General features: G+C 37.2%; 1 protein-coding gene across 2 annotated transcripts in view; it reads left to right on the forward strand.

The window, feature by feature from the left end:
• MYO1D (myosin ID) overlaps positions 1 to 23,225 on the forward strand; it is a 381,916-nt gene that overhangs the window by 258,971 nt on the left and 99,720 nt on the right. For both annotated transcript variants that reach the window (XM_056819463.1, XM_001368007.4), the window contains one exon: positions 5,612 to 5,766. In XM_056819463.1, coding sequence (XP_056675441.1) covers positions 5,612 to 5,766 — 155 coding nt within the window. The remainder of the gene's footprint in view (positions 1 to 5,611; positions 5,767 to 23,225) is intronic.

Below are 23,225 nucleotides of genomic sequence, written 5' to 3' on the forward strand. Positions count from 1 at the left end.
CTTTTCATATAAACTTCTTGCCAGCCATGTTTCTCCCTTCCTCTACTTATGCAGTTCTTTTTTTGAATCCAAATACAGGCCTTGGTGCTTATTCCCATCAAATTAAATCCTTTTACCTTCAGCCTATCTTATAGCCTCTTGAGATCTTTTAGAATCCCAAATAATCTCTCCTAGATTTGTGTGATTGATGGATTTTTTAAATGGTGCCTTCTCATGACTTCATTTTACATTTTAATGTTGAATGGAATAGGAATGAAGACAGAGCCTTACAGCACTTCACTAAAGACCTCCTTTCAGGTTGAGATTAGTCCCTATTGTTACTTCTCCACTAGTCCTAAACTCTCCTAAATATGCTATACTCTGTCTTGTTCACACAGACAAATATGCAAAGTTTTGCCAAATACCTTGCTGAAATTCCCCACTCTGGATGCCTATTCTGTGTCAAAGATATTTCCATTAATGATTTATTCCTTTTTAATTTTTCATTTCCAAATTCTTTCCCTCTCTTTACCCCACCCATATCCACTGAGATGGCAAAAATACCCATTATACATATGAAGTCATGCAAAACGTATTTCCAAATTAGCTTGGTTATTTTTTTAAATGCTCCAATCTGCACTCAGAGTTCATCTGTTCTTTCTGAAAGTGGAAAGCATTTTTCTTCATGAGCCCTTTAGAAAAATGACTTGTTCTTCTCTTGGCCTTATATAACTTGTTCTTAATGAATCCTTTGTGTCTCACTGTGATTACCGCTTCCCTTTCAAAGTGCCCAAAAGCTGGTTTGTTTGTTTTTTTCATGTATTTTAGAATTTTTACTAGGAATCAAAGTCAACTGCTTTTGACTTTTTTTTTTTACGAATGAGACATTATCCCTATCTCTAGTTCATAGACCACCGCACACAATCAATCCATTTCCTTATAGATATTGGCTCAGTAATCACATCCATTTTTTTCAGTATGCTTACAGATCATTCAGGGTTGGATCAACTGATTTAAACTCATTGAAGGCAAGTAGGAGCCCTTTACCCTTTTGTCACTTCACTTTGGTTTCAGTTTCTCTGTAGCTATTTTTGTTCTGTCCTTACCTGTTTGAAAATAATTCACTTTGGTAGAGAAAACAGAAGCAAAAGAATTGAGTAGTTCTATCTTCCCAGCTCTGTCTATTATCCTTGTCCCTTCTTCCCTGAACATCAAATGTATCTTGGCCTTGATTTTCTTCTTGCTCTAACTTGGATTTCTAAAAGGTCCTTTTTGGCTGCTTTTAGAATTTATGGAAAGCCTCAGCTCACACTGAGTTTCCTTCCTGAGGCTATTCTTACCAGGTCTTGCCGTTTTTTTCTACTTGTTTTCATTCCCTTGCTTCTAGCTCTTTTCTGTACAATGTAGACAGAACTAACTAAAGTCTTTGAAAGTACTGACTTCTCTTCACAGTCTTCTAGCTTTACCTCATTCACCAAAAATTTAGATAAATAAAACACAATTCATTTTGCTGGCCTATTTTTAATTCAACAAACATATTTAAAGCAGCAAAGCAATCAATTGATAAGCATTCTTAAATACCTACTCTTTTTCCAGGCACTGTACTAAACACCAGGAATTCAAAGACCATTATTGTTTTTGATATTCATCACAAATGGTACAGCTAGGTAATACAGTGTCTAGAGCACCAGTACTGTAGTCAGGAAGACCTGAATTCAAATCCATCCCTAGCTGTGTGACTCTGGACAAGTCACTTAACCCTGCTTGCCTCAGTTTCCTTATTTATAGCATAAGCTGGAGAAGGAAATGGCAAAATTCTCTAGTATCTCTACCAAGAAAACCCTAAATGGGGTCATGAAGAGTTAGACACAACTGAAATGGCTGAACAACAAATATTCATTACAAATGTATGTTAAATATGCTTAACAAGGCAATATGGGAAGCCAGTTTTCATTAGATTGAAGCAGTATAGTATAGGAGGAATAATACAACTTGGAGTCACCAGTCTTTGGATTCATTTAAACTTTCTAAGCCTTAGTTTCCTCCTCTCTAAATAAGGATAATAAAAAGTACTTGGATTTCTTATCCCAATGAAGACCAAATGAAATAATAAATATATGTGTATGTGTGTGTCTCTGTGTGTATGTATATATAACTCTAATGTGGCAGGAATGTCTTCCCTTTTCCTTTCTTATCTCCTCCCTTCTCCTTCCCCTTCCCCCAATGACTCTGCTGTTCAAATCCTACCCATCTGTTGAGGCTTAGCCCAAATGCCATTTCTTCCATGAAGAGTTATCTGATTCCCTCCATTTGGAAACAATCACTGCTTCTTTGGAGCTCATGTAGATAATTCTTTGTATCCCTTATATGCACTTATTATATTTCAGCTCAATTATTTCTAATCTTGACCTTCCCACAGTGCCTTGCATGTATTACTATATTGGTTGAATCGATTTGTTGAAGGGTCTTTTGGAGCATCCTTTGGAAGATTTGTCATATCCTTCTGCATTTAATGCTCCTGGAGCCAAAAAACCCCAGGCTCCTGGTTTGAGGATTTTGTTTTATTGGATTTTCATCAGACATTTTGGTGAAATTATTTAATAAGCTCAGTTTCTAATGTTATATGCAAAATCACCAGGTGAGGGTAGATAGCCCAGACACTGAACTTAAAACAAAATAATGCATCATTTCAATTAGATACACCATCTTAAATCACTTGATCAAAAGGTTAGGCACATCATTTCAACAATTATTAAAGGCTTGTATGCAGAGGACCTTCTATTAGAGTAGGCAGTAACAAAGAGACAAGGTTTAGGGGAGGAAAGGAGCCTCTGCCCTCATGGAGAGTATAGTCAAACCAAGGGATATACCTAGGTTTAAGGAGTCATTCTCTTCTCCTGAAATGCTATTGTTCCCAGCTCTCCACCATCTCTTGTTTAACTCCTTTTTTTTTTAAAGCAGCTAAGGGGCAGCTGGGTATCACAATGGATAGAGAGCCAGGCCTAGATTCAAGAGGGCCTAGGTTCAAATGTAGCCTTAGATACTTCCTAGCTATGTGACCCCAGGCAAGTCACTTAAACCTGTTTGCCAAGTCCTTGCCATTCATCTGTCCTAGAATTAATTGACTAAGTCAGAAAGTAGGAGTTTTGAAAAAATAAACAAACAGACTGATGGGCGGATGAATAGATTTAATGATTGGTTGATTGATTGATTGATTGATTGATTAAAATAAATAAAAAGCAGCTAAAAATTCATCTTCTTTGGGGAGCTGTCTCTTGTACTCGCCTTTTAATTACTTTCCTCAGTAATTATATCATGGCATAGCATAAAAAGCATTGAGCTTAGAATCAGCTGATCTGAATTCAAATCCCAGCTTTGCTATTTATTATCTGTGAGACTTTAGGTAAATCTCTGAGCTTTTCTGGGCCTTGCCTATAAAATGATGGAGATAGTTTCATCTCTTAAGTCTATGATGCTGTGAGTCTATAAACACTTTATGTGCTTTTGTAATTAGCATAAGTATGCTTCACTCATTTCATGCATCTCCCTTCTGTCTCTGCAGCTGGATTATAAACTCATTATGGGATTTTCCTCCAAACCATCAAAGGTTCTTAATCCAGGATACTTAAACTCATTTGGAATGGAACTGGTTTCCTTTGTAATTCTATGTATTTTATTTTATGCATTTTAAAGCATTTTTCTGAGAAGAGATCTAGACACATTGCTAGACCTTCCAAAGGGGTCCAATAAACACAGATACAGACATTCTCTGCACCCCTCCCTCTTTCCCTCCCTCCCGCCCTCTCGTTCTCTCTCCCTTTCTCTCCCTCTTTTTTCTCTCCCTCTCTCTTTCCCCTTCTCCCCCTCCCTCTCTCCCCCTTCTTCGCTCTCTCCATCACATTGTCTCTGTGTCTATCTGTCTGTTTCCCTCCCTTCCCCTTTATCTCCCTCCCTCCCTTCTGCCCTCCCTCCAATGGTCTAGTACTTATTCTCTATAGAGTTCATTAAGAAACTAACCATACCAGAGTAACCAGAAGGTGGCGCTTCAGCGTTCTCTGCAGTAGATGAGTAAGACAGATGGAAAGAGCATTCTGCAAATCTTTATTTTACAGAATAGATGATCTAGTAACCAAGGGAACCCTGATTTTCTGGTAGTTGGTTTATCCTTTTGATAGCAATCAGGAAGCTTAATAAATTTCTTAAAATAGGAGCAGCTAAGTGGCTCAGTTGTTACTAGTGCCTCACCTGGAGGCAGGAGGTCCTGGGTTCAAATGTGGCCTCAGACACTTTCTAGCTATGTGACCCTGAGCAAGTCACTTGATCCTCATTGCCTAGCCCTTACTCCTCTTCTTCCTTGGAGCCAGTGCTTAGTATACATTCTAAGACAGAAGGTAAAAGCTCTTCTTAAAAAATGAATAAATAGATTTCTTAATGGTCCAAGGAAGAAGGTTCCACAAGCATCACTGTTCTAGACACAAGATCCTTGTATGTAAGAAGCACTTTCTTTCCTTTTTTCTTCTTTTTTAAGTAAAAATCTATATATACTCTGCCTTAGAATACACACTAAGTATCAGTTCCAAAGCAGATAAGAAGTAAGGGTGTGGCAACTAGAGTTAAGTGACTTGCCCAGGATCCCATAGCTAGAAAGTGAATAAGGTCATATTTGAACCCAGAAGCTCTCTACCTCTAGACCTGGCTTTCCAACCACCGTGCCGCCTAGCTGCCCCCAAGAAGTCCTTTCTAAATAAAGTCTGGCATAAATCTCCTGATTTAGATAGAATTTGAATTTCTGAAAATGAGAAGGCTATGTTTGCCACCAGACTGAAAAATGTTTTGCATTCTTTAAAATGTATTAGGACCTTTTTCTTCAGTCACACTGTATTAGCTTTTCACGGATGCTACTTCCCAGCGTTTTAATCATTTTCATTTTTCTCAACCCTCCAGGAATTCACCATAGGTTATTGCTCAATAGGGAACCCTGGAACTTGACCTGTTTTTTTAAGTCTCTGACTACTGTTATTTGGGATGTCTCATAGTTCATGATAATAAATCCCAAGGGATAATCTTCAAAAATGAAGAGGACAGTAGGGGGTTTGAAGGAACACAATTACATTTACTGAGAGAAATGTGATGTGGACACCAGCTTCTGCCCATAAATCCCCACCTTGTGTCCTGACAGTGTTAAAATTTACCATGAAGCCACCAAGGTATATGGCTGTGAAGATGTATGCATCAGATATAGGTTTTAAGGAAGTAGTTAAAGCATAGGCAAAGAAGGCCAAAGAAGCCATTTACCATTTTCTGGAACAGATTTAGAATAAAGATCTCTAATCACATGTGGATAGAAGGTAGAAGGACCACTAAATATAAGCATATTAATCACCAATTTGAAAACAAGTCTTGGGGCAACTAGGTGGCTCAAGGGATAACGCTTCAGACCTGGAATCAGGAGGTCCTGGGTTCAAATTTAACCTCAAACATGTCCACGCTGTGTGACTCTAGACAAGTTATTTGACCCCAATTGCCTAGCCCTTGCCCTTCTGTCTTATAGTTGTTACTAAGACATTAATTAAGTAAGGGTCTAAAAAACAAAAGAACACAAATCTTAGAATTTTTTTAACTCTCTTTGCAGTTGACTGGGTTGAGTGTCTCCAATGGAAAGGACCAGCTAGTAGTTTTCCATACAAAAGACAACAAAGACCTCATTGTCTGCCTTTTCAGCAAACAGCCAACCAATGAGAGTCGGATTGGTGAACTCGTGGGGGTTCTGGCAAATCATTTCAAGAGGTAAGTTTTGACTTCATTCCCTAAAGCAAGTCAAGAGAGCTGAAGTCTTTGATTGCAATAATTGACAAACTTACATTATGCCATTTTCATTCCATCCTATAAGTCATTTCCCTGAAAAGAACCTATTTAGTGTAAGAAAGTTCCACTTAGTAGACTTTGGTCAAAGCTTGGTTGGGTTTGAAGAGTAGGAATTTTCCCAGATCTTCTCTCCTCCACCATAATCAATGATGAAACATCCCATTTACCATAAGGTAAAATCTCTTTCTTGCTAATCCACATGTAATGAAATCCAGCAGATAGCAAAAATACTTGAGAATTCTACTATCAAAACCCAATCAAGCCATCCCTTCTTCTCCTTTAATCAGCTGGTGTCTCTAAGTGCAAAATAATTAGAGGATACCATCTCTGCCTGTTCCTTAGAGACTACAAATTTAGACTGATTAGTTGATTTTTAAAAAAAACATTTTAATGAAAGGAATATAATGTAATATAGCTTCAATATCTAAAAGGTGAGAGAGAGAATGGAAATCAAATTAAGGGAGGGAAAGGCAGGGTCAACAGATTGGCTTGGGTGGAATGGCATAGTTAAGATAAGCAATTACATGAAATAGGGCAGCCTTTTTGGCAAAGGGCCTTGAACACTAGATTGAAGAATTTCCTGTTGGTAGAAAAAGCCAAAAATAATCAGTTCAGAGACTTGAGGCTGAAGATATGATACGAAGTCTGCATTTAAGAAAAATCGTTCTGAATTAAAAGGGAGAAGAAAGTGTTGGTTCTTATAGTCATCCAAGTGTGAGGTGATCAAGGCTTGAAGAAGAGCAGTGATTGTGAAAAAGATAGAAGGAAATGATTCTGAAAAAAAAAAAGACTTTGTGGAAGAAAGATTAGATAATACCTGATGAGGAGTATGGACTGATAAAGGAGATAAGATCCTAGATTGCAAACAGATTTTGAATAGGACTGAGCATAGTAAATGGTAAGGCCTGGGTAGATGCCTTCATATTGGTGTAGAGAACTCCAGGACATGGCGACTTCCACCAGTTCTGGTCAGAACCTTCTCTGAAATTTATAGAGAATTGTCTGGGGCACAAAGACTAAGAGGTCAAGTGACCAGCCTGGAGTCACAAAGCCAGATTGTGTCAGAGGTGGGTCTTGAACTCAGCTCTCCTTGACTCCAAGGCCAACTCATCCACTACACAGTGCTGGCTCTGAATTATATCCATGGGAATCTTTTCTCAGAACTCCTGTTCACATCCTGCAGAAAGTCAGTATTCGACAGAACAGAGCAGAGCTTGCCAGTGCTCAATTAGAGCCTGCTAGCTCTAAATTCTGAATAAGGGGCACTTCCAAAGTGTTACTAACTATATCTCCATTTCTCAGACTGCTTATAAAATTTAAATGTTAACTGTAAGTTTGTGACTTTGATTTATGCAAGGTAGCATTGTATTTTAGGGGTGGAAAGGATGAAGAAAGGACGGGGGGCAAAAAATGAGAGGTCTGGAGAGAAAAGGAAGGAAAACCTCATGGAGATAGCAGATCCTTAGTTATATAAGATTGTTATATAATTTAGTAGCCTAAAAAATCTTACAGTTGTTAGGATGGATGAAGCTATCACCCAGCAGTGTAAAAGAATCTCAGCGTTGCTAGGGAAGAAGCACAGAGGGATTTCATTTTATAGTCATGGAATGTACCCAATTTCGTTTTAATTGCAATAGGCATCAAATATTGATTTCTTTCATCAATTCATTCATTTATTGTGTAGGTGTGGGCAAAATTCAAAGTCTGGCTATGAAGTAAATAGCTTGACCTTAGGGATACCCTGAAGATCAGGAGGTCTTTATTGTCTGGGATGTCCCTTCTTTCTTTGACAGTCTGGCCAAGTCTATGAGACCTTTCTCAGAAGAATGGTTTTCAAATGCACAAACTAAAATCTGTAGGATTACAAAGGAAATCCATTACATTGAAATATAGTTTTCAAAGCAAAGTTCACAGGTACCAGGTTAGGAACCCCTGGGCTCACCGTAGTTGAATGACATATGAGAGTCCATTATCAGAACATCTGAAAAATATTCTTTGTGAGCCAAATGTTTAAAATTCATTTAGTCTTATGCTACTGATCCACAAGGATGGATGTAGAAGCAACTTTATTAAGGAGATACATACCACAATCGTCAAAAACCTTTCAAAGCTAGATCCTATTGGCATTGAAAAATCTAATTCAGCAAACAGTATATGTTAAGTATCACCTTTTATTCTAAAGGGTTAGTTTTATGGATCCCATTCGTTTATATAAAAGGGTTAAGAGAATTGATTCTTTCCCACTGTACTATGTACATTGGTCACTAAATATTATTCTTGAGACATATGTTCATCCCCAAATCTATCCCTACTTTTTTGTCAGTCGTTATCTTTTAAAAATTAAATAAACCTGTCTAAGCAAGGATTTTAGTTTGTTTTTTTAATTGAGAATTCAGAGTTTCCGCATGAAGTGACAATTCTTAATCCATCAAACCATTTCTCTTCCCGATATGTACTTTGGAATGGATTCCTTAAGTTGCCATTCCAAAGATTCTGTCTGTGCTTCCAACCACTTTTCTGGTCTAAGGAAACTTTATATTAAAACTCAGTCTTTAAAGAAGTAGCTATAAGCAAAGAACTACTATGGAATAATGGCTAGAGAGCTGGCCTTAGAGTCAGAAATGTTGGGGTTGAAGACATGCTATGGATACATACTGATTAGGACAGCTAAAGTAGTGCAATGGATAGAACACTGAGTCTGGAGTTAAGAAGACTGAATTCATATCCGGACTCTTTGTGACCCTGGAGAAATTGCTTAACTTCTATTTGCCTCAGTTTCCTCAACTATAAAGTGGGGATAATAATAGCACCTACCTCTCAGAGTTGTTGTCAGGGTCAAATGAGATAATAATTGCAAAGTGCACAGCACAATTCCTGGAACATAGGAAGCACTATATAAATGTTAGTAATTATTATTCAATAATTAATTATAAAGCATAACATTGTTATTGAATCCTTCATAGTAAAATGATATCATCACTGATTATTCATAATAAAATTGTGATAATATTAGTAATATTATTATTATTATCCCTTTGCATGTTATTTCACCTCTCAAACCTCACAAGTTGCTAAGACTGTAAACTACAGAGTGGTCCCCAAATGATATCACAGGTCCAGTCTAAAAAAGGGGAGGAGGAAAATGAGATAAGTAGTCCATTTTCTCTTCTTGATAGATATTTCCTGAACTCCTATGAATATTTTATGATCATTTTATGATGTCTTCATTAGGTTGGATTTTTCAGGAAAAGTTGGTTCCGATGTCCTTTGTTTGGAATCAGGGGCACAGTTGCCTAACTCAGCTTTGTTTAGCTCCCCACATTGATGTTTAGAGTGTACTTATAGGTGTAGGTGAGTCAGGGCATTGTATGGTATTAAACTTTAGAATCCAATCTGGTATAATTTTTTGGCATCTTCATGGGATCAAATGTGTTTTAATCCTGAGATTCATAGGATCACAGATTCAGAGCTGGAAATAACATTAGAAGTCATCAGACCTAACCTCCTCATTTTACACACAAGCAAGCTCAGACAGAGGTTAAGTAACTTACCCAAGTCACACAGCTAGTAAGCATCTGAGGCAAGATTTGAACTCCAGTTTTCCTGGCTCCAAGCCCAGAACTCTCTTCTCTATGCCATCTAGTTTCATTAATACTTATTGACTGTTCAGCAGAGACAGAGAATAGATAATAATTATGAAAGGATTATTAGAATAAGCAGATTTAAAATTTGAAATTTCTTTTCATTTAAAATATGACTTCTCACCTACCCAAGGTTGAATGTTGAAAACAAAAGAAAACTATTGTATCTAAGGGTCCTTCGGTGCTTGTTGTAATGGGCTGAAAGCTGTGGCAAAGTTGCTGTTTTGGTGAGTCCTGGGAAGGGAGCCCAAGAATGAGGATCAAGATTTAATTCTGGGACCTTTAGAGACTTCCTTTCAGATGGGTGCAAATGATACAGAGAGATTGCCAATTTTGTTTTCCAAAGTTTAAACAAAAAGCTCCAAATCTGCCAAGTCTATCCCTTGTCAAATGCATATTTTTCAAAAACATACACATGTGAGCCTCTGTGTCTGAGACTAATGAAGATGTTTCCTTTCTGTATGTACATTTGGGATGGAGACACACACTGACTCCCTTGGACATGTTTGAAATTTTTTTAATTCATAAATTTTGGAGCATCCCTGGTCATATAAAATGGAAATTACAAAGTCTTCATAGGTCATCAAGTGAAGTGAAAATGATATAATCTGATGAGATGTATTTTTTCCTGCTGATCTCAGAAGTATAAATATTAGTCCCTGGTTACATCTATTGACCTATAGGTTGAGAGAGAGAGGGAGAGGGAGGACCATCAAGTCAATTGTATCTGTATGTCAACTTTAAATGAGGCTTTAATTGGATTCTGTAAATCAGATTCTTTCATTTGTCTTCTTTTAACCAATGGAAAATTGAAGACCAAAGAAACAAGACAGTTCCTGTGGGCACAAAAATCTGTGGGTAGGAGAGTTTAGAGAAGAGCTGTTCCCCTCACTCTTTTGTTATTGTGCAGTCGTGTCCAAAATCTTTGTGACCCAACTCAAGGTTTGCCATTTCCTTCTCCAGCTCATCTGACAGAGGAGGACACTGAGCAAACCGAGTTAAGTGATTTGCCCAGAGTCATTCAGCCAGTCCAAATTGTAATTAAGGTCTTTCTGACTCTAGGCCAGGAGCTCTATGGACTGCAACACCTAGCTGCCCCTCCCCTCACTCCAGATCAGTGTTTTATCTTTCAGATCACCTTCCCAGTGAGAAGAAGGTCATGGTTCATTGGCCAAGGGTGACATAAGGAACAGAGACAAAATCATTTGATTGGAGACAGACCAAGGGTCACAAACTTAAGGAAATAAGTATGGCAGTTGTAAGGAAGAATGGGCACTGGAAGTAGACAGAGGAAGTCATGGTGTTGTTATAGAAGGAAGAACTATAAAGGGATGGAAAAAGGAGTGTGTAATTAAATAGATAAATAAAGGTATTGCCTTCCCTTTCTATCCTCCTTTTCTAAGAAAGAAGATGCTCAGAAACTGCTTTGTCTCAGATAGACTGGCCCCAGTATTATGGTACCTCCAAGAGTAAATTCTTTTGGAATTAAGCTCTTCTATAAAATATCAGTTGTGTTTAGAAGAAAGGAATGAAGGAGGGAGACAGAGAGAAAGAAATAGAAAGGAGGGGAGAGAGAGAAAAAGAGACAGAGAGGGAGAGTGAAGAGAAAAAGAAAGAGAAGAAAAAGAGGAGGAGGGAGAAAGGAAGGGGGAGGACAGAGGGAGAGAAAGATGTATCATAAATGATAGAAAGCAGACTGCCTGCCTTTGTAGCTGCCTGACAAAAATACCTCAATGAGGAGTTTCTGTTTAAATCTATCGGAAGTTTAGACCTGGCCAGTTTCAAAGCTGTCCTGTCCCCAGTTTAATCTTTCTAGCTTCCTTAAGCCTCTCAGTGGCATGCCTTCACCAACCTTCAGGAGGCCAGTGTCTTTTTCTGTGTTCCCTCTCTTTGCTTAGTCAAAAACAGAAAAGATTTGGAAACAGTCCCTTCTACTTGTTGATGGATGGACTGATGATACTTTAACATGCCAGAGAAACTCATCCTCACTCAAATTGTATTTCAGCTGTGTTAGGCTTTTTATCTAGAGTTGTGGTATTAAAGGTTTTTCCTATTTCCCTTTTATTCAGGGAACTGGAAGTACAAATATCAGCATAGCTATTTAGGGGAAATGATTGTAACCCTGAAGTCACACCAAGCCTCCATGGTTAGCCCATTTTTCCCTTCCTCTCCTCTCCCCTAAACAGAAGGACTTCTCCCTTGATGGCTTCATGCAAGGAAATGCTGTGTTTGATATTTTTAATACAATGATCTCTCTTCATCACCCTCCTATGCAGCTGTATTATTTCTGCGTCTGATTATGAACACAATTATCCGAGAAAACATCACATCCTTTAAAGGTATCCTTGTTAACAGAGATATTTCTGTATCTTCATAAAGCTAGTCTTCCCGAATGGCTCTACCTTTCTGCTAATTACTCTTGATGCCCATCAGCTACTGTTTTTGAAATTGCTGTATCAGTAAAAGGTATTATTATTATTATCTCTTGTCAGTCAGGAAACTAGAAACGGTCAAAGGGTATGGCTTAAATGAATAGTATATCTTGTGATATCTGAGGACTGTGACTTGCAAACTCTTGAAATCTTGTGGCACATGGTACCCTGCTGGGTATGGCGTAAACACAAGATGAGATTTCCTTTCTGTGGCCTGTGTGCCAGCTGTTTGCTAGACGTGTTTGCTTTACAGAGGTTATAAATACTGCTGATTTAGCTCTTGGTTGGTTTCTCACCCTGAGCAGCAACTACCTGCTGTTTAGAAGCCTTTCTGCCCACTAGTAAACAGATGGTCTCAAGTTGGCTGCCCTAACTATGGATTCACCATCAACTCGGCAAATATTAAGCTCTCAAAGGACCCATCTGCCTTAAGCAGCTGTCCGGGCATTTGCCTGTCTATATGCTGGGAATCTGAGCATCACACCAAACTCAAGCATAGAAATTTCTTATTTTTCCTCTTCTATTTTCATGGAAGGGAGCCAGGAAGTCGGTGCCATCTGCCTCTTGTTTTTTTACATTCGATATCTTTAATATTTGCTTAATTAAAGAAGGAGGAAGAGTACGATCACTGAATTTAGGCTGGAAATTTGACCTATTTCTCTAGCATTGTTTTCTCGAGCATAGGGATCACTTTGCTTGTGGGCTTTTTAAGATTCCTATAAAAAGAGGTACAGAGTCAGACAAAGATTCATCATGCTAGCCTCTCAGGCAATGTTGGAGCCAAGAAGGATACAGAAGGATTGACAGGAAGAATAAGTAGAAAGGAAGGGGAAAGATAAGAGAGACAAAAAGACCAAGAAAGTGAGAGAGGGAGGAGGGGAAAGAGTGGGGTGGGAGGAGAGAGGGAAAGAGAGGGGTGGGAGGAGAGAGGGAAAGAGAGATGGAGAGAGGGAGAAGGGGAGGGAGACGGGGAGAGGGAGGAGAGAGAGAGAAAGGGAAGGAGAGAGAGAGAGAGAGAGAGAGAGAGAGAGAGAGAGAGAGAGAGAGAGAGAGAGAGAGAGAGAGAGAGAGAGAGCATCAGGAGGAAAAAAGTAAAAGATTGCCATGACCTTTATCCCAAAGTAGCATCCTTTGCAAACACTGCCCCATTTGTAGATTGCCCCTAGCCTGATTTCCCATCTGCACTGGGTTTCCCTGACCTTGATGATATGCTTGCAAAGCATTCTGTAAAAAAACAAACTTAAAAACATAGCATTTTATATGAAGATTTGTAAAGCACTACTTAGAGTAGGGGTTCTGAACCTGGGGTCCAGGACCATTTTTTAAATAATTTGATTGCTTGTATTTCAATATAATTGGTTTCTTTTTTAATCCTATGTGTTTTATTTTGTGCATTTAAAAACCTTATTCAGAAAAGACATGTGAAAGCTTTACCAAACTGACCAAAGGGGTTCCTGTCACACACACACACACACACACACACACACACACACACACACACACACACACGTTAAGAATTCCTGTCAGCTGCTTTATTATTTCCCTATTCAGAATTTACCTATTTGAAACCTGGTTGTCCGAGGGTCTTGGGAGTAAACTCCCACCTAGTTTGCTTCCCTTAGTGCCCCATGCAATGCATATGGTGGGTGTTACATGCACATGTGCACATCGTTCTTTGATTTGTGGCCACAGCTGCTGTTTACAGACTCCAGCCATGATTTTAATTCTATTCCTTGTGATGGTAATTGACCTCGAACCATTACTAACAACAACCACTCAATTCCTGATTCTTGTGTGTTGGAGTCTGTCAATCTAGGGCTTGTCCAGCACAGGCAAGATCTACGCTAGGTTCTGTGTGGCATATAAAGATTAATAAGAATTGGGCTCTGCCCCCCAAGAAGCTTACATATGCTTTAGTTGAGGAGATGAAGCAGAAGAACATGAAATGTTAAATGACAATAGAGAGGATCCAGAAATGTCACAAGGCAACTTGGGATCAAAGTCCACAGCTGCACCACATGGTTGAAAGCTGTCCTTTCTTAAGGCATTTTTGGGACCCTTTCTTTGAGTTGGTGACTTCAGGCCCCCATAGAAAGCTGTGTTAATAGCCCGCTGTTAACCATTTTCCCTAAAGTGAAATCATTTTGAAGTGAGCATATTAGCAAACAGCTAGGCACTCCACTCTGAAAAACAGTGTTTATGCTGTGCCAATTGAAGAGGTCATTTAATTGTAGCAACAGTTAAAATAAGTGGAAATGACATCAGATTTTGGTAGAGTACAATTGTTCACATAAGTGTTGTTACCTCTGAGTGATGAAAACTAGTAGAAAGCAGAAAACCTGGAATCCAGTCCCGGCTCTAACACTTATTAGCCATGTGTCCTTGGGGAAGTCACTTAACCTGTCACTTAAACACTGCCCCCTCATCCTTAGACCTCACATCCCTCATTTGTGAAATGTGTGGATCAGACTAAACCACCTCTAATGCTCCTTCAAGCTCTTGAATGTATAATTTTTGCCAAACAGGTTTTGCTAAGACACTTAGACTCTGAGAATTCTGCCTCAATGGCACAGATAGCTGAGTGAAGTTAATTCAGCAAGTATTTTTTGAGAATTCACACTATGGCTAACCTGGTGCCCCAAAAACATAATAATCACAAACCTTGGCTCTGTTCTTAAGAAACTTACAATTTTAAAGTAAAAAATTATGTCAATTTACAATAAACTTAACTGGACCACACAATCTAGTTCAACAACATATGGCATGATGACAGAGCCAAAGTCCGATCCCAGCAGCTTGTCACTCCTAAGACAAATATTTTGACTAGTCCTGGTCCTGCTGTCCTACCTCTTTCCTCCCTAATCCCTTCTTGGCCCCTTTCCTAGGAACTCTCCTCTACCGGTGAAAATTTCTATCCCAGCCCTGATTATAGATTTGAACTAGTATGGCATTTATGCGGGGGATTTACTCATAGGGAAAGAGTGAATTCATAAATAATATGGATGCTATTTTTTTTAATGACAGTATTAACAAAGTATCAGCCTAGCAACTCAATGGACAGCTCTTATTTCCGAAATCTAAAGTAGTTTCCCCAGACCTTATCATTTTCCCCATCCCAACAACTCTTAGTGTCTAGCCAATTAGGAATGGCCACTGATACCAGGCTGGCCTCACCATTGTGCCCTTGGACAACACCTGATCACTAAGTGATAAAAATATGTACAATACCAAGATTGATACAGCTTATTACCTACTGCATCCCAAAAGTTCACAGACACCATATTTGTCACAAATTACCTGAAACCAGGCCTCCTGTTGCCTTCCAGCCATCTTCATACCATGCCATCTGTATGTTGTCCATCATTCCCATCTTTCCTCACTCCTATTGCAATCTGCTCTCAGGATGCCAGGCTCTGATAGAAGAAGGATTACCTTATCTTTCCCAGCACTAGAATTCCAAACCACTTCTCCAGGGTCTCCACAGTGCCTCTGCATGCATACACCTTACCCACTCTTTCCCAGCTAGCTCCTTCTTTTGTGCTTTCTTCCCCCATTAAAGTTAAACTCCTTGAGGGCAGGGACTGTCTTGCTTGATTATATAGTATTTTTGCTTGGCACTGGACCTGACATATAAGTGCTTAGTAAATAATCTATGAAAGCAAAGGGCAAAATGGAAATAGGAAGAATCAACTTGTCAACCTCTGAAAATTCTCAAGAACGTGATAGCCAAAATCTAAAACCTCTAGTGCAAACCTCCAGAAAGAACAAATTCAAGCATCAAGAAGCCACAGTCAGGATGATATACAATTTAGCAACCATCACTTTAAAGGAGCAGAGAGCTTGGAATATAACATTCCAGAAGATAAAGGATGGAGATATATAGCCAAAAATCATTTACCCATCAAAACTGAATATAATCATATGGACTTCTAGCATTCCTGATGAAAAGACCAAAGCTGTAAAGAAATTATATCATTCAAAAGAGGAATTAAGAGAATCATAAAAAGGAAAACATGAATAAACAATCAGAAGAAACTAAACAAGGATAAACTGCTTTCATTCTAATATAGAGAGATAATACATGTATCCCTCTAAATCCAATTATCATCAGGGGTCATAGAAGAAATCTAGTTTGCTAGAAGGTCTCTTAATGGTTATGATATATCTGGATGGTCTTTAAAGAAAAATAGAAAGACAGAGAAAGATATATGCTGGGGCCAGGGCAGGAGGGGAAAGGAAAGGAATGTTAAACAAAATTGCTTTATGTAATCAGGATGTACAAATATAAAGTCTGTACAAACAAGGAGAAAGAGTAAGAACAGCTGAAATTGGGCCCTCATTCTTATCTGAATTGGTCAAAAGAGAGACTATACATCCATAATTAGGTATAGAAATACATTTCATGTAACAGAAATGGGAGGAGAGGATGGAAAACTGCAGGGAGAGTAGATTAAGGAAAGAATTTGTCCCAAGCAAAACAAACCCTGACTAAGAATGTACAAAAATATTTATAGCTCTTTTAGGGGTAGCAAAAAATAGAAATCTGAGGGGAGGATGATCAATTATGGAATGGCTAAACAAGTTATGCTATAGAAATATAATGGAATATTCTTGTACTATAAGAAATGATGGAGAAGATAGTATCAAAGAAACCTGGGAAGGCTTGAATAAAATTGTGTGATGCAAAGTCAGAAGAATAAGTTATACAATGATAACAATATTGTAAAGACAAACAACTTTGAAAACTTAGGAACTCTATTCATTGTAATGGCCAACTTCGATTCTAGAAAATTGAATGATGAAACATGTTACCCACCTCCTAGCAAAAGGGTGACTCAGAATGCAGCATGAGACACATACATACATACATATATATATATATACATATGCATATATATGTATACTTTTTTCCTTTTGGACATGACCTATGCAAAAATTTGTTTTGCTTGACTATACAAATAAGGTTTTTGTTTTTCTTTCATTCTCAAATAGAGGTAAGGATGAAGGGAAAAAGATTTTTCCTAACTGAAAAAAAATAATTTTTTTTTAATTGAAAGCCAGGTCCAGAGACGGGAGCTACTAAGTTCAAGTCTGGTCTCAGAGGTTTCCTAGCTATGTGAGTCTGGCCAAGTCGTTTAACTCCCATTGCCTAGAACAATATATGATACTGATTCTAAAGTAGGAGGTATGAGTTTTTCAGGAAAATGCGCCAACAACCTAACAATTAAAGAAATTCACATTAAAGCAATTCTAAGGTCCCACTTCATACTCATTAGATTGTCAAAGATACCTGTCCCACCCCCAAAAGAACACTGACAATGGTTAAATTAAGCAAATTTAAGTAATCACAAATATGTAGAATATGAACAGATTCATCAGTTCCCTTATACTACAGTATAGAATTCTAAAATTAGATGTGAAATGCCCTCAAGTATTACTTAAAGAACAATTGCTTATTCAGAATGATTTTTAAAAGCTTTTTTTCCTCCATAAAGACTTTTGTGCGGAGCAAATATATTTGTTTTGCCTATGAGCTTGGCTGTTCAGCCCCATAGACTTCAGGTTGGAGACTACCTGAAGGGAACAATTTGTAATCACCAACCTTTTCAGAGCTTCTTACCAATGGAAACGTAGTACCTAAAAAAAGCACATCTGGGAGCAGCTAGGTGGTTTAGTGGATCTAGAGCCAGTCCTAGAGTCAAAAGGATCTGGGTTCAAATCTGGATTCTGACACTTCCTAGCTGGGTGACCCTGGGGAACAAGCCACTTATCCCTAATAACCTAGCCCTTGCTGTTCTTCTTCTGCCTAGAATTGATAATATTAATTCCAAGATAAAAGGTAAGAGTCTTTAAAAATAATAAAATTAAATCAAATTTTAAAAGGTATCAGGCTAGATAATGGCATTTGTTAAAGGGAAAGTCACCTGGTTGGGGGGTGCATAGTGTGTCTTCACTAAACAGTCACATCCCCACTCTTGTTTGTTTCTCTTTGAAAATACTTTCCCTTTAGAGGAAGTGTTAAATAAAGACTTTTCTTTTGTATTTGCAGCTTAACAAACATAGGAATCTTGCTTACTACCTTGTATAAGAGATCTTTATAAAATTGTAAACAAGTTGGTCTATCTATATTCTTTAAAAGGTATGAGTTTGATTTGGAGTCTTTGTTCTTTTGTATTTGAGTAGAAATATTTGAGAAAAAATATAATCGTATTTTAAGGCAAAAAAGTATTTAAGTATATATTTTTTCAAATAAAGAAAGTATATCAAGAACTTTTTAAATGATAGATCTTGGGACAGGTAGGTGGACCAGTGAGTAGAGAGCCAGGCCTGGAGTCGAGAGAGCCTAGGTTCAAATCTAGTCTTAGATACTTCCTAGCTGAGTGACCCTGGATAAATCACTTAACCTCAGTTGCCCAACTCTTACCATGCTTCTGCCATCCAAATAATGGATACTTAGCATCCAATTCTAAGACAGAAAGTAAGGGTTGTTTTTTTTTTAATTTTCTAGTTACTCCAGAAAAGGAGAGCTGTTAACTAGCATAATATTAAAAATGTATTTGGATTACACTTCTCATTTATAAAGCATGTACATGTACATTATTCCCCATAATCCCCATATAGTAACCTTTGATCTCTTTTGTATGCTCCCATGTACATACTTGTTGTCTCCTTTCACTGGATTGTAAACTCTTTGAGAGCAGATGGGTTTTAATTTATGTCTTTGTATCCCCAGTTCCTAGTACTGTTAGGAACTTAATAAATGTTCATTGATTGATTGATTGATTGACTTGGAAATATGCATCCAGATGGTGTTATCATCATGGGATATGATACTATTGAGAGGCTTGCCCTGGATCACACAGCTAGTTAGTGGCCCAGCTGGGACTAAAAACTAAGTCTCCTGATTGCTGTTCACTGCCCTCCCCCTTCTACCAAGCTGGCTCTTGATTTGGAAATCACAAGTAACCATAACAATTCCTCTTGGAAATACTGCTTTTCTTTCCCTTCCTAAAATCTAAGCCCTGTATTGAACTCATTGTTCAATCTCCGAAATTCAATTGCATCTAAAAGCCAAAAAGATGGAATATACACACCAAAGGTAGCTATCTGATTCATGTGATATTTTTCACTGTCCTTCAAGAACAGTTATTCTTTCAGATGCAGCCAGGATCAAATATTAGACCTTCTGTCCAGTAGTTAAAGCCCTTCATAACCTGGCTCTTCCCTATTTTTCCAATGTTCTTACACTTTAATCCTCTCACCTTCCCTCTAACTCCTTTCCTTCCATATTCTGCAATCCAGTGATAATTAGCCTCTAATATACCTTGAACAAGATTCTCCCTTCCAGACTCCAAGCATTTTCATTGGCTGTCCCCCATACCTGGAATTTTCTTTTTAGTTGTCTTTTCTCCTACCTTCCTTCAAATCCCAACTTCTACAAGAAGGAAAAGGAATATAAGAAAACATGCACTTATTAAGCACCTGCTATGTGCAAAGCATTGTGGTAGGTACTTTGCAAATATTATCTCATTTGATACTCATAACAAGCCTGTGATGTAGGTCCTCTAAGGTAAGGGCTATGATTATCTGCTTTTAGTATTTGAAGAAACTGAGACAGAGGATAAATGACTTCCATAAGATCACATAGCTAGTAAGTAACTGAGACTGGATTTGAATTCAGTTCTTCCTAATACCAAATCTAGCACCCTATCTACTGCACAGTCTTGCTGCCTTTCCTGATCTCTGAATGACAGTGCCATTCTTCTGTTGATTATCTACAATTTAACTTGCTTGTAGATAGATAGATTGAAAGACATATGGAGAGACAGACATATTAGATAGATAGATACAGATTGCTAAGACAGGCAGATAGATTAACTGACAGAGAAAGACAGACAGATGATGGATAGATAGATAGATAGATAGATAGATAGATAGATAGATAGATAGATAGATAGATAGATAGATAGATAGAGATGGACAGATTAGACAGACAAATGTTGTATGTAGTTGTTTACTTGTTCTCCAAGAGACCGTGAGCATTTCAAGAACAGGAATTGTTTTTTTGCCTTTCTTTGTATCCACAGCAATTAATTAGCACAGTGCCAGATACATAGTAAATGCTTAATAAATATTTGTTGACTTAAATATGCAATTCATATTCCTCATCTACAAACCTAACTTTAACTTGTCCTGCTTTCCTCACAGGGTCCTTATATTATACAAGAGAAATAAATAGAAATAAGTGCTTTGAAAATACATAGTATTCATGTTGATACATTATTGGTAGAGTTGTAAACTTGTATTAATCATTGTGGAAATCAATTTGGAATTATGCAAATTAATGTCCATAATCTTTGATTCAGAGATTCCACTGCCGAGCATATATCTCAAGGATGTAATTGACAAAAAGAAAGGCTTAATGTATATCCAAACATTTAAGGCAGCAATTTTATGGTAGCAAATGACTGGAAACAAAGTCCATTGATTAGAGAATGGCTAAAAAAGTTGTAGTACATGAATGCAATGGACTATTACTGTATTATTAAAAATTACTAGCATATTAAATGTATAGAAGCAAGGAAAAAATACATGAAATAAGCCAAAGTGATGTAAACAGAGTCAGGAAAACAATAATGATTGCAACAGTATAAATGCAAACTACCACAGAACAATCAAAAACAAATGTCTCAAGCAAACTTGGTCCTGAGAAAGACAAGAGGAGGCAGCTCTCCTCTCTCTTTTTCAGAGACAGTGAGGGGAAGGAGGGTTCACAGGTATAAAACATTGCATATAATGTCATGTTTTTTCAACAATACTAAGTTTCAGTTCCAAGGCAGAAAGAGGTAAGGGCTAGACAACTGGGGTTAAGTACTTGCCCAGGGTCACACAACTAGGAAGTATCTGAGGCTAGATTTGAACACAGGATCTCTTGTTTCCAAGTCTGGCACTCTCCCTACTGAAATACCTATCTGCCCCCATAAAAACCTATTTTTTAAAAAGCAGATACATATTATGTTAGAGTTAGAAGACACATTAGAGATCATCCATCCCAGGGGTTCTTAAGCTTTTTTGTTCCCTGGACTTCTTTTACGACAGTTTAGTAAAGCCTTTGAAACCCTTTAAAAAAAAAACTTCCGTGGATCCCAGGTTAATAACTTCAGATCTATTCCAATCCTTTTTTTTTTTTTAGGAAAAAAAACAAACAAACCTAAAAATGGAGACTAATAATTGCACCTAGATGGTGTAGTAGTTGGAGGACCTGGAGTCAGGAAGGCTCATCTTCATGAATTCAGATCAGGCTTCAGGCATTCACTAGCTGTGGAACCCTGGGCAAGTCACTTAACCCTGTCTACCTCAGTTCCTCATCTGTAAAATGAGCTGAAGAAGAAAGTCATAAACTATTCCAGCAATTTTTGCCAAGAAAATCCCAAATGGCATCACAAATAGATGCAACTAACACAGCTAACATATATATGACATAAATAACTACATTAAAGAGAATGATATCAATGACATATACTAAAATTTATGGGACAGAATAAAATTAATCCTTAGAGGAAATTTTCATTTCTGAAAATATGATCAAAATATAAAAAAGAACATTAATAAATTTAGCATCAAATTTGAAAACCTGAAAATCTATAAATTAATTCCAAAATGAGCATAAAATAAGAAATATTAAAAATTAAAGGAAAAATAGATAAAATTAAAAACTTTAAAACTGCCTTTCTAAAATTCTAGCAAATATGATTTGCTATTAGTTAACCTGAGTTTTTAAAAGAAAGAAAATTAAATTACTAAAATAATAAATGAAAAATGTGAAGTTACTATGAATAAAGAGGGAATAAAAAGAATTATCAATAACTACTATGCCCAATTATGTACAAAGAATACTGGGAATTTAAAGGTAACAGATGATTATCAACAAACATAGAAAATATCTAAATTAACAAATTAAGAAATCATCTTAATGCAATTTCATAAAGAGGAATTTTGCAACTCATAAATGAATTTCCAAGGGGGAAAAAATCAGACTCCTTGGCTTAGAGGATTTACAAATGAATTCTATTAAATGTTTAAAGAGAAATTGTTACCTGCAGTCCAAAAATTGTCCTAAATAACAGAGAAAGGAAGGATTTCATCAAACTCATGAGTTTAAAAATATGGCCCTGGTATACCCAAACCAGGAAGAGATAAATTAGAGAACTACAAATCACTTTTAGTAATAAATGTTGAAAGAAAAAAATTTAAGCAAATAAAGAACATTCTCATTCTAAGCACTATGCTTTTAGTACAATGTGTCCTTAGGTAGTGAGTTTTCTAACAGTGAAAATTTTTTATCAGAGATTGAATGACCACTTTACCAGATTATACTAGAGATGTCTGCATCAGGAAAGAAACTGTACTACATGATCTCTAAGGTTCTTTCTACCTTAAACATTCAGAGTTTTAAAAAAAGATTTTATTACAGAGAAACTAAAATAAACTTAATCCAAAATAATTGAAACTTTTCTCTCTTTAAATTATACATAAGAGAATCTTTCACTTGACACTTTTACTTTGAGAAATCTGTTTTCAAAAAATAAAAATACTTAGAAAGGCAAATGCTTCTAGTTTTCTCAGCTCTTCTAGTGGCATTTTCCTTCTAAGAAAGACCCTTCAGAAATGAGACTTTTCTTTTGAAGGGTTTGTTACCTTTAAAACCCATTTTCTGACCTTTCCTAAAAAGCTAACAACAGTTGCTTTATTTGAACTTCCTTCAGTGTCTGGAGAAAATTGCCTCAAGCCTCCATTTGTTGAAATTAAATGGTAAGGCTGAAAGAGTTAAACTACCGCAATCACCTAGAAACCATAGTATTTTTCTCCTTTAAAAGATATGCTTTCTGTTTCTTGCCATTTATAAGTTTCTTTTTTGAGATTTTTCCTCTTAATATGGAAATATACCTTTCTTATTTAGCTTAAAATTATATGGAACATTATTTTAGAAATTTCCTTTTCCTTGACTCAAAATAATCAATGGGACCTGGTTGGCAAGGGTCCCTAGGATCAGAAGATCTTAAAGGGCAGAGAGAATTTTTAACTGAAGTAGAAGAAAGAAGCCAAGATTAGATATTAAGACACCAGACCATTTTGAAGAAAAACAAGTATTTGCTAGATGTTAAGGGGAAAAGAACATAAGACCAGAAATACCATGAAGCTAGGAAATCTTGGCTTAAAGCATGAAGAGAAGAGAAAGTTATATATAAACCTGAAAAGAGTAACCAAGCAACAAAGAATTTTTGTCAACAAAAGGTTAAGAAACCAT

The sequence above is a fragment of the Monodelphis domestica genome, chromosome 2 (assembly GCF_027887165.1).
Source record: "Monodelphis domestica isolate mMonDom1 chromosome 2, mMonDom1.pri, whole genome shotgun sequence".
NCBI lineage: Eukaryota > Metazoa > Chordata > Mammalia > Didelphimorphia > Didelphidae > Monodelphis > Monodelphis domestica.